Raw genomic sequence first — 12,789 nt, 5'->3', positions numbered from 1 at the left:
GGGCTGCACAACATATGTATGCCAAAAATTATATCAAATTTTGCTTAAGTTTTAATGGCTGCTACGTGTCCATTCTCACTTCATACACATACAGTTAATGATTAATTTCCCGCAATACTAATGACTTTATTGGATAAACAATGTAAAATGACAATTCATATCCAATATGCAGAGGGAACGGATCCAGGATTCCTGGTTAGGGAGGTGTGAATAGAACTAAAGGCCAAGCAAAGCCAGTCAAGACATTTTTGGGGGGTGGAATTAGTATATTTTACGCCATTTCTCCTCAGAAGAAAAAATCACAAAAAAAAAGAAATACAAAGTTGGTGATGAAATGGCTTCCCAAGAGTTTTATTATGAAAACTGTTATTTTGCACAGAAAGTGAAATGAAAACCGGACTCACTTTTGGCACGACTTGAATAATTCTAATCTTTAAATTTTGAAGTGACAACAGAAATTTGATGACAACATTCCGTAACGTTAAGTTCCCTTTATTATTGAAACATTCCAAATGCTTATGATTTGGAATTTAATCTTGTATAACAGCTTGTCGTAGTTGTGACAGACACAACAATTTTGAACAAATTATGCCATCTCAACATTATAGTTATCTCTTCATAGTCATCATTTCGAAACAATTCTACACCATCATGAATTATTGGTTTAATATTCAGCACGTTGTTTATCTCTTTTTGTATGAAAAAAAAAAATAAACAAACAAAAACACAGAAAAAGAAAACGAAAACAAAAACAATATCACAACAAAACAAACAATACAAAACAAAACACAAAAAAAACAACAGAAACAAAACCAAATGACAACCCTACCGGAGCAGATAATCCATACGTCTAGTTTCATTGTTGGGGTCGAGGTTGCCTATTTGATATAAGTTTTAGAATTATATTAATTTGTTTTTTTTATTTTGAAATGCTCTTTTCAGTATGCTGTTCGTGGTTTCTTTTGTCTCTGTTTATTCATTCTTTCGTTTTTGTATTTTGAAATAAATATACATTTCAATTTAAGGGAAACAAATCACCATGGTTTAGAGGCACATTAAGAACATATAGACAAAAAGATACTTTATTTCAAAATTAACATACATTTTTAAACGTACACATTTGCAGACTTTCATGAACATTTTGTGACCATACATATGTTATTATACTATATCAACTTCATAAGCGTAATCAATAACCGTATAGCACAAATTGAGAACTAAACATTTACTTACCAAATTAAATGAAACACGGATAAGTTATATACAACATGAAAAGTCACACCAAAGAACAATCAAGAAAAAGAAAACAGCAAGCATAATAACTATAAAATCAATTAAAACAAAGCACAAACTCATCCAGCACTATAAACTGAAGATGATTACAAGCAAATACACAAAACATGTTTGATTAAATTAAATAAAATAAAAACAAATTAAAAACAAACCCACATGATTTTGCATTTCTTTTTCAGCCGTTGTATACACACGAACAATCAATATCATATTCTTGTCCACATCGTTATTGAATTACACTCTATAATGCGTCGTACTTATGAAAGTCAAATGTTAGATGAACATTTGCATTGATTCAGAAAGAAGTTAATAATCACAAACACTCAACATCAAATGTTTACACCATCACAATTTACAAATGATCAAACTCTAACCTCAGTTTTTCATGAAAATCCAACAGATTGGTATTTGTGTAAAAAATCATAATGTTATATACTAGTATGTAGAATTTTGAAGATGAGATGCAATACTCGTCACGTAGTTATAATGGTAACAACGTCTGCCGTTGATATATCTAAATATAGCGAATTGAAGGCAAATAACAAGTATTTCTATTTCGTTCTAAGTACAACGAAACACCCTAGTTAAGAAAGTTTTGATCATGGTACGATGTATTGCATCATTAGGATCCATCCATATAACGAAGATCGAGTTTGTCTTAGATAAGACTTCCGAATAGTAAGAAAAGTTATAGAAGTTTAAGTACACTAAAAACATTTTCCCTGTCCATAAAGTGCATGTAGAAATAATATTAATGAACATTAACACTAAGTGGATATAATCAAAATAGGTCATATCTGTCGGTTTTATGTTTATCATCATTACTTGTAAAGGCCCAGTCTTGAGCAAGATTTACCATATCTGTCATTGTCTTATCAATGGAGGTTTGTGATTTCATGAAGTCTCGTTGACTTTTTATTCCTTGTGCGACTACGTCATCGACGTAAGGGTTGATAAAGTCACATGTTGTTTGTTCCAAATTTACCTCACCTTGGTCACATCTTGATATTGTATTTTGTGTTACTTTTAGATCCTCTTGATAACTAGATAGTGAACTTTCAAGTTGCACGTGATCATACATAGAGGTTTTTACTGACCTTGATGCCTTTGTCGGTATTGCATGATCGTATTTGTTATCATTTTCAAATAGCTCAGTTGAGCTGCTGGAATTTTTAAAAGCTAAGTGGTTGTAGTCATTTCGAGGTTCCGAATGTAACGACTCTACCAGTTCCACAGCAGTTCGTTGGACGCCGTCTTCCACTTTTATTTTCCTGTTTGGTTTTGTGATCATTGAATAGTTCACCGATGCAGGAATGTCTTTCAACGGCTTTGCATTATGTAGATCAGTTATGGTTTTGTCGTAATGTATTACCTTTGCTCCATTTAAAGATCTAGGAATGATCTGCGGTTGACGTAACTTATTCCTGTCTGATTCCTGGACGTGTTTCTTTGATCTATAAAAAGGAAATCTTAAAAGTTCTCACTACGAAAATGAATAAACAAGCCAAGGATAACAATCATTTAACTTTCACAATGATGATGACATATTTAATTATTCGAGTCCAAATTTCCCTTTCTTTTTGGCCTTCTTGAGCTTTTTGTAGTTGACTTTTATATTTTGTTTTATACACTTTTTGTCTCTGTGCTTTTTATCGTTCTGTCTATATCAAGGAAAATGGGTTTTGCATATGACATTTGCCATAGCTATCCTTTATGTCGCTCATGAACAAATTACGATTTATTTAAAGCTCGTATCCGGGTACATTCAAGGATTCATTGAAAAATTGCTTGGTCAGTTTTGAATGTTTATACAGTAACAGTATTAGAAGTTGTGGAAATTTTTGTAAAGTGTTGACTTAATAATATCTGTTTCAAAACTAACTCTACCTTTCTTTTTTCCATTTATTTCTTGCACTAACAACACCGCATATGAGTATAAGCACAATGAGTATTCCTGCACTGGCAAGGGCGATAACTGCTTCATCATATGTGTCTTCTTCATTTCCTGTAAAATAATCTCAAAATAGGAACTGTTAAGGATTGTAAATAATTATCATAATTCTTACTGGTATGCAAAACATAACGTTCTTCTATGTACTTGGTTATTTCAAGAGCATATAACAGTTATATTTACTAATTAATCAAACCATTACCATGCACTCGTGAAAATACTGTGAATTTAGGATAAACTATTTCATCTTTGAACGCAGATTCTTTGTATGCAGTTAGTTTCAGTTTGGAGAATTGAAGTGCTAAGCGCCCACATTTGTGGCCTTTCATGGCACGATGATATGATTCTTCGTTTGTTAAATTTATTTAATTTTAAATGAAACGCAACAAACATGACAACAATTTGCCAAACAGTAGTTTGGGTGTACAAATTATGTTTTAATTATTAATTAAATTGATATTAATTATTTGTATTAATTATGTTGTGTCACTGGAAAAGCAAACTTTTTACACACACCTTGATTACCAAACATGCATAGATAAATACCAAATATTTAAATACCAAACAAAACAACCTAGACGCGAAGAAACTGCATGCCTGTACATATACCTATAATCACAGACATAGGATATATGTCTACGCGTAGGAAGATGGAGCATACAATAACATGTAAAAATGGCATATTGCAAGATAAACTATTTCATGTTTTGGTATTTCATCGTATCTTTGAACACAGATTCTTTACTTGAACATAAGAGCCTGCACGGTTTACCCTACGGGTATAATTCAAGATAACTCATTGAAGAATTACTTCATAATTTGACCAAATATTTCATGTAATATCTAATTAAATTTGTTTATTACTTTAAAAGGACGGACAAAATTATTTATATCGATTTCGTGTTTTGTATTTTGGTATTTTTATATTGTGTTGGTATTACTTGCCTAAAATAATCAAATTATTAATAACAAATACGAAGTTTAAAATACATGTAAACAAATTGCAGGAAAAAGCCATGTAGGATATTACCATGTTTTCACTAGAACCTTGGTTCCCTTTGATTACCATTTCAACTATCTACAAATTGAAATATATACTCACGAACGTTTGGCACCAGAGACGATATTGCGATCCACAAGTTTATGAGTTTAAAAAGAGATTTGTCACGTTCACAAAATTCAAAGATTGTAATGTAGTTTATTTCATAAAAATATGTTTACCTATCTGGGGAAATATGTTTTGCGAATGAAGAGTTTTGACATACTTGTTGATAAGGGTGTTATTTTGTCTGTACTGGCTTTTGCACTAGTCTTTTCCATTGCTGTGGTTGATACAGACTGTGGCGTAGATTGGTTTCGTTTGTGAGTTGTTTTGTCAATAGTTGAATGTGTAGCTGATATCGTTGTTGGCATGTCAGTTGTTGTTGTCTTCTTATTACTTTGACAAGAGATGTCGACTTCGGCTTCATCAGTGGCTGTGTAATAAGCGATACAATATACTCTAAATTATTAAAGATAATTTCAATACATTGTAGATGTAGGAATACCATGACGTCAAGCGAAAGGTTTTTCACAGAAAAAACAAAACTGAGGAAATAAAAATACAACAGAAGAGGAACAATTTGTGCATTGATTGAACGGATACCTAACTAGCTCGGTGTTCGAAAAAGAATCGATATGAATAGTTTCAAAACCGTGACTTGTGTTACAAAATATAAATACATGTACAGGTATTATTGCATGATTGAATAATTTAGTATCATTGAATATTTCATATTATTGGAATTCCATTAAGTTACTGACACAGAATTGCTCATTTATATAGTAAAATGAATGTATCAAAGTATGCTTGAAATAGAACACTAGAACGTTCTATTCAAATAAATACAACAATATACTTTTTATTTAAACCATTAGAATCTATTATCCGCATCGTGCAAGAGTAATCAATGGAACCAAGGTTATAGCGGTAATCAAAAGAATGTAATCCAGGGACACAGACCAGACATGGAAAACAGACACACACAACAAAGAACATAAAGTAACTGAAATCATACATACAAAGTAACAAAAGTAAATGAGCAACTCGGAAATTATGGTATTTATATTGCTAAGTTTCTAGATTTTAACCAACCCAAATTCCAATTACTACTACCACAAACAAGAATATTACAATATGTATGAGTAGTAATCACATTTGTATTTATGTTTGTCATTTTCTATTTGATAATAGTTCTAGAATTTCAACATTAACCTAAACTTATAGCAACACCATTCATCAAATTAATTAATATTGATTAACATTCACACATACTGAATACACAAAGTATAAATGCAGCGGCTTTGGTAAGTTTGTTATTCACAACAGAGATCAGGTATGTTACAACTAAACTATATAATCATGCCAATGTTTATCAGTAAAAATAAATGAAGTTAATACTTAATATTGCCTTGTTCCCAATATTTTAATAAGTACATGAACACATTTTCCGAGCTAGCAATGATCCCGATTAAAATATGAACTTACATTTTATAGCAATCCAAACCATCTGTGGTATAGTTCGTATATGAAGTGATATGGTCATGTTTTCACTCGAATTGTAAATCGATTGGTAGCCCCCGAGAAGCGTTTTTGTTGTACAATTTAATACTGTAGACCCCAGTTCAAGAAAGGAGTCTGCAGCCTCACAACTTCCAGTTATGCCTGTTGATACAGGTCTTTGAAAACGAATGTCTACTGCTTGAATCTGGAGGTAACCGGTGTTTGTGGATGCACTGCAGGTACAATTTGTATGTTCCATTAATTTGTCTTTGTCTTTGTATTGTTTGTATTTTAGGTGAAACGTTGATTTCGACTTATGCTTAAATTCATCACAGAAGTTAAATATGTTATTTTCTGAAATGAGAGAGATTTATAGAATACCGGCAAAAATATATCGAAGCATCAACATAGAAGAACAAATCAGAGACATAAAAAATTAAGTACAAAACGTGATAAAAAAAAAGAAGTCGAAGATCTTCATATTGTTGCTTGAGCAACATCAGGTTGACAATAAATGGTAAGCATGTCATGCTCAGAAAGAGGCACTCGACACATTGCACGTCGGTAAAACTCAGTATGTATCAAGTGATGTGGATGGTCAATCAGGTAAGACGTAAAATATAACTAAATAATTCCTGTTTCATCTGTGAGGTAGGAAGGTCAGATCGACTGTGAAATATATACTCGCCAGGCTGAAGATGTTTGCTCACTGAAATTTAACAGGGGAAGTTTACAATTTAAAATCAAACTCATCTTGTCTGTCATTTAAAACTTCGTCCTGAATCATCCGTGTATAGGTTAAGATCTATGTATGAAGCAGAATATGATGTCATGTTTAGTTTATATGGATAGATTAAATGAAGTATATTTATTCAGGAATAAGACATCATATATATAAAGGAAACTGAAACTAAGGGAATGTGCTAGCTACTAGCTTCTCCTTATTTTTAGAACTTCGCCCTGGTACAAACATAGCGTCACAAGGATAAAGGAACCGGCCTCACAGTGGTGCAAAATCTGTTTCAACAGCTATTTCAAGGTGTAGATTTGTAGGACAAGTTCAACAAAAATACAGTCCACTGTAAATTTCATTATTCTAACAATATGAGTCTCAACTCAACTCATCTTTCCTTGTTAGCAAGAGTGCACGGTAATTCTCAAAATCAGATTTTTATCCACCCAGTACTAGAAAAGCGTATACAAGTTCCTCCTGTTTTTTGTAGAATCTTGCAATGATTATTGGGACGAAAATCCATTTAAATAAGACATTTAAATAACTTTTCAGAGACATTTCAGAGCTATGTTAGTCAGCTGTCCGTTGAATAATTGTACTAAGAGCTTGTTTCCCTTATTTCTGAAATTCATTTACAGTTATATAACAACATTTGTATGCATCTCAGGACCCTCATTGCATAACATTGCAGAACGTGTTTTTGAAATAGAAAATTAAAAGAACATTGGTATTTGATTGGTTTTAAGTTGTTCCCAGCCTTCGTATGTAGAAAGAGTAATCAAGGAACCAAGGTTATAGCGGTAATCAAAAGAATGTAATCCAGGGACAAAGACCAGACATAAAAAACCGACATAAACAACAAAGAACATAAAGTAACTAAAATCATTCATACAAAGTAAGAAAAGTAAATGAGCAGCTCGGACTACACTGAAAACTGGGAGCATGGACCAGGTGCACCGGTAGAGTAAGCGTCCTCTGCTTTTCTAGAAACACCCGCCGAGTTGCTCATAATAGGTCAAGTCCGAGGTAGACGAAAGAGGAAAGGAAAACTATGACACATTGAACAAATCAGTTTTCATGGTGCAGATGGATACACCGATCCACGAGTTCATAATGACGACCATTAAATTTCTGTAGTGATGACTTCAATCTTGTAGCAACATAACCCTGTTCCTGAAGCCTATTTGTTAGAATTCTAGCGCGATAAAAAAAAGTCTGCGTAGTTTCGGCAAGCTCTGGCATAACGTATGAGTTGTGATATGAACACTCCATACGCAGGTGCAGAAGGAATGTTGCCACAGATGAAAGGAAAGTTGACAAATCTGAATGAAAAGTTAGCACGTTTGTCGTAAAGTTTGGTCAATAGTTTTCCTTTACCATCGATTTCTAAGTGTAGGTCAAGATATGAGGCTGACTTCACAGTGTCTGTAGTATCCTTTATCTCAAGTACTTTTGGGTAGATGCGATGTATCAAATCCCCGAAATTAGGATAGTTTAAAGATAATACGTCATATATATATATATATATATATATATATATATATATATATATATATATATATATATAGCGGAAACTGAGATTAAAGGTTCTCGTTAAACGATATTCTTTCTTTCGGATCAGATCAGCTATAAAGTCAGCCTCATAAGAGTGAAGGAATAGGTCAGCAAGTAAAGAAGCACAATTCGTTCACATTGGAATACATGTACCGTTTTTTGAAAAATTCGTTCATTACACTGGACAAATATGTTGTCAATTAAAAATTCCAGCATTTTGTAAACATTTTCCTCTGTATATTTGGAAGATGATTTGGAATTTTGTTTTACAAAGGAATCTCTACCAATAACAATATATTTGTATCTAGGTGTGCCATCTTTTTTTGAAAAAAAAAACAACGATGTATAGTATTTTTAAGTCGGGATTTTAACTGAGTATGGGGAATAAAAATATGCAGTATTGAAAAATCATAGGTTTTAATGCTATTATATTCTGATAATAGTCTTGAACTGATTGTCTGCAAAAGATCTTTCGAATTTTTCAGGATCCACATTGAACTAATACCACTACAGGAGTAAAAAGTGTTGTTGTAGGACTGCAGACCCTCTTTGACAGTTGTGAGTATAGAAGTTAAAAGTTTTGAAAGAGGTTTAGTGGTACATTTTGCAGATCCAGCTATGAAACGTTGTTTGTATGGATTCCTGTGGAGTTTAGGAATCCAGTACATAGACGGTGGGAATAACCATTCTTGCATTTAAATGCTTTGTGTCTTTTAGACAGGTTTTGAATTTATCGTGGGATAGGTTATGTATAATATTGAAAAGTAAAAAGTTAGAATTAGAATAACCTTTGTCTACACAGATCAGTATGACCATAGTTGACAAAGCAATTTCACCAAATATTTGTAAGTATTGTTTTACACATGCAGTATTGTTCTTAAGTATTGTAAAAGGTCAAATTAAAATGTTAAAAGCTGTTACTGTATCACAATCCAGACAAAGACATAGATATTGTATTTTATTTATCTAACGAATATATAAAGAAAACAAGATTCGTCTACAGGAACTTACTCTTAGTATTACTGAAGTAATGAAAGTTTTTGATAAATAATACAAATACAAAGTCGAAATTGAAGGGCGTCCTATCAAGCGTTTATTCATATGGCACAAAATGACTATTTATATTTTCATGATCAACGCTATAATTTTTAAAATTGTAAATTTAATATCTGCATGCCAGTTCCAATCGCCTAAGTCAGCAATGCATTGTAATTTCCTTAATATAGCAATATCAAGTGTTTTTCTTTAGATTATGCAAATGCAAGTTAAATAAAATTATAAAGAAATGGATATTTGAGAATTCACAATATAAACCATATTTAAAAACTGATTTATATGAGATGTGAGTTAAGCACAGGAAACATTGGAAACCACTAATTTTGATACATTGTTACGTTAACTGAAAGAAAAAAACTTTACAGGACTTTTAACGAATAATAATTATTAGAATAACACTGTAATACAAAATGAAACTGATAGCATTTTTGTTATTTCGATCATTATTTTAAGGAGGCGCTTTACTTAGTTCAATAGCATTTTGTCATACTAACAAATATACTTTTACATATATTATATGTAGGTACGGTGTGCACTCATTTGTAAGTTGTGTAAAACATAACTGTCTGAGGATTTTGTAACGTCCTAGACTACCGTTTTGGGTTTCGCAAGGACGGTGTAATGCATCGGAATGTTTACACAGACATTCTCATTGGGTCATGATGCGGTCAGTGAAATAGGTTTACCGTTACATTATTATGTGATCCAAAGTTTGTAAAGCAAATTATATAAATGAAGAAAGTTTCTGATGCCGTTTGTGTATGAGTTCTACAATCATGACACCGGAACTACGCTGCATTTGAAAACACAATGTACAACATTAGCTTATGCTCGGCTGAAGTTATTTAGAAAGCAGAGGACGCCTATATATCCCACCGGCACCAGGGTCCATGCTCTAAGTTTTCAGGGTACCCATTTACCTCTATTTCTTCGTACGTGTTATTCTTGTTATATTATTTGCTTGTGTGTGTACCTTTCCTGTTAAGTCTCTATTCTTGGATTACATTCTATTGATTTTCTCTCGAATCTTGGTTCCCTTGATTACACTATCAAAATGATATACCATTCGATCTACTATATTAACCTTTTCATTTAATATACGTAATTATATGTAAAGTTCGATAATTATCGATCATTTCTCTGCTGCTAAAAATGTTTCAACAAAATGTTTACGATTGTGAAGCAACGACCATATACAGTCTTTGAAAATCAGTTATAAATCACTATTATTTTTGCAAACGCAAGAAAAAAACAATTAGATTGGTCAACAGAAAATTGGAGTAGGTGACATTTAGAATTAGTCATTTAACCTATTAACAAGTAGAAGTGTGTTTAAGCCACGACTCTACGTGTTAAATAAAACAATCTAAAACTATTTTGTTCAAAAGCGCACTTAAGTGATATGGAAGGACTTCAGAAATTATCCAGAAATTTTCGATTAATTTTTTTTACTAAAATACAATGAAAGGTATCATGATTTGAGCGGAAATCAAAAGAATTCAATCCAGGAATAAAGACATGAAAACAGATATGCACAAGAAATAGCATGAAAGAACCAACATAATACGTACAAAGAAACAAAAGTAAATGAGCAACTCGGACTCAACCTAAAACTTGTAGCATGGACCAGGTGGGGTTAGCGTTCTCTATTTTTTTTCTGGAGACACCCGCCGAGTTATTAAAATACTACATGAAATAAAGAGCACGTTCTGAGTGATATTAGTTCTTGGGAAGTACATATGCGTAGGCGTAATTTCATTGTCCTGAACAAGCATTATCGCATACAAATAAAGTGTTGAATGCAAACTGCATTTGATTACAAAATTATATCATAAGGCTCGGAAACATTGGATTTAAGGCTAAAAACCACTAATTCCACTTTTCATAGGCTTCTATGCTAATTTCACAATATTCAATGGCTTCTCTGGACTTTACCTTAACTTTAACCTGCAGAGGACTATATATAAGCATGATTCTACATATGTCAGCTCACAATCCTCAGCACGTGGGGTTAGCAGACTTGCAGTGCAGTACTGGTCACCGGAAGTGAAGTGTCTATAAACAGCATGGGAAATCCCAGTGTTTTCACAAGATAGGAGTATATTTAAAAATCATTATGGAGATTAGGCTTCACATCACAAGAAGCAAAATGCGCCTATAAAATGTACAGAAATGTTTTTCCTTTCAGAAACTGTTTAAATTTTTTAAATAAGATGAGAACTTTTTTCACAGCACTATGAGGAACAGGGATAATTTCTGTGTAGGACTATTTTTGCGTACGTTCCAAATGCTCATTGGTTGAATTGGTGGTCTGTAACCTAAATACCCAGTAGTTATATCTCTTTCATACATGCGCGTTTGTTAGTGTATACATAACATGATCTTCGACTAAAATTGTATTTCAATTTAGACCCCTTCATTTAGGATTCCTCCGCATACTGTTATCAAATTTTGAACGTTACTTACCGTTAAGGCAAGAATAAGAGACGTGAACTATATTTGAAGCTATCTGGGATCTTTCACAAAGTGCCCGATCTGCTGTAAAATCCCCATTGTTCCTCCCCGAAATTCCCGAATAATAAAGATGATTCCTCCAGTTGTTCGACGACAGTGGTAAACGAAATATCTGACACGTTTCGCTGTTTCCATTAGTGCACGTTTTGGAACATCTTGAGAAACTTGAACTGCAGTTTCTTTCGTAATCAATGTTGGTAATTGAAATAATTTTTGTATCATTGCATATGAATGGACACTGATCTCCAAAGCAACATGTTTTTGAGTAGTTTGAAGAAGCTTAAAAGAAAAAAAAATACCACTTTGTACACAATTGTAAAATAAGCATTTTTATCAACCTTACAGTTTCTTTTGGAAACGGGTAATAACAGTGTTGAGTTGGCATTGTAAACAGAGAGGATGTTGATTAAAGTTGAAGGCACCAACCAATTCCATCCCCAAATAATATAGATTTGTTTTTAATGTTCTGCTATATAAAGTTTTCTATTATTTCTTTGGTTTACGTTATACCCAATCGTTAAACGTAACATTCGACGTTACGTTTTTTTTGGTATATCATATAAAGATATATAAAATATAAACAAGGCCTTCATCGCTTTTATTGAACCTAAATTCGTAACATTATTAAAAAGGACCAAATGCTTTACGGATTCGTACATTTAAAACCAGCCTCTTTAAAGGAATTTGTGCTATATCTGGAGCAATATGTAAAAACACACATATTTTTAATCTCAAATGACTGCAAAATTGTGAAAGCCGATAACATCTTACCTTGGTTAGTTATAAGCACAAAATAAATTGTCTGTAGTGAAAAAACCTGAAACTTGCAAATCATCCCTACAAAATCTGTTAAATGAATTTACAGGTGTTTTATCTAAGGCCGTAGTCTCATTTTGTTGTGATAATTTTATAAGTAGTTGTAACAGATATCATCATATTGTTTATATTTAGCTGATAAACTAGGGAACAATCACTAGATGGACCTCTTCTATGTCAAATGACTAAACATTTATCTTGCATAGTTGAAAAAAAAGTCAGCATTCTTAACACAATGATTTTAATGATAACATGATAATTTTTTTTATCCATATCAGGATCGAGCTTGTTTTTTTTCTTTCAGGGTAATGTATTGATGTAAGGTGGTGA

At 32.5% G+C, this 12,789-nt stretch overlaps 1 protein-coding gene across 2 annotated transcripts; it reads right to left on the bottom strand.

The window, feature by feature from the left end:
• Nucleotides 1–1,066: 1,066 nt before the first annotated feature.
• On the bottom strand, nt 1,067–12,541 carry LOC148614195 (uncharacterized). 2 transcript variants are annotated; one of them, XM_088588111.1, is made up of 6 exons: nt 12,415–12,541; nt 11,596–11,922; nt 5,772–6,140; nt 4,510–4,719; nt 3,181–3,298; nt 1,067–2,747 (listed from the first exon to the last, which is right to left on the bottom strand). In XM_088588111.1, the coding sequence occupies exons 1-6, from the start codon at nt 12,476–12,478 to the stop codon at nt 2,075–2,077; spliced, it is 1,761 nt and encodes a 586-aa protein (XP_088444237.1). In that variant the 5' UTR covers nt 12,479–12,541; the 3' UTR covers nt 1,067–2,074. The 2 variants fall into 2 exon arrangements, with proteins under 2 accessions (XP_088444237.1, XP_088444238.1); XM_088588112.1 differs by lacking the exon at nt 5,772–6,140.
• Nucleotides 12,542–12,789: the final 248 nt, after the last annotated feature.

The sequence above is a fragment of the Perna viridis genome, chromosome 6, assembly GCF_037379345.1.
Source record: "Perna viridis isolate PV_CMFRI_1.1 ecotype Kerala chromosome 6, ASM3737934v1, whole genome shotgun sequence".
In the NCBI taxonomy this organism is placed as follows: Eukaryota; Metazoa; Mollusca; class Bivalvia; order Mytilida; family Mytilidae; genus Perna; species Perna viridis.
Note: the sequence above shows the minus strand (reverse complement) of the source record. Positions and strands in the feature narration are given on the sequence as shown.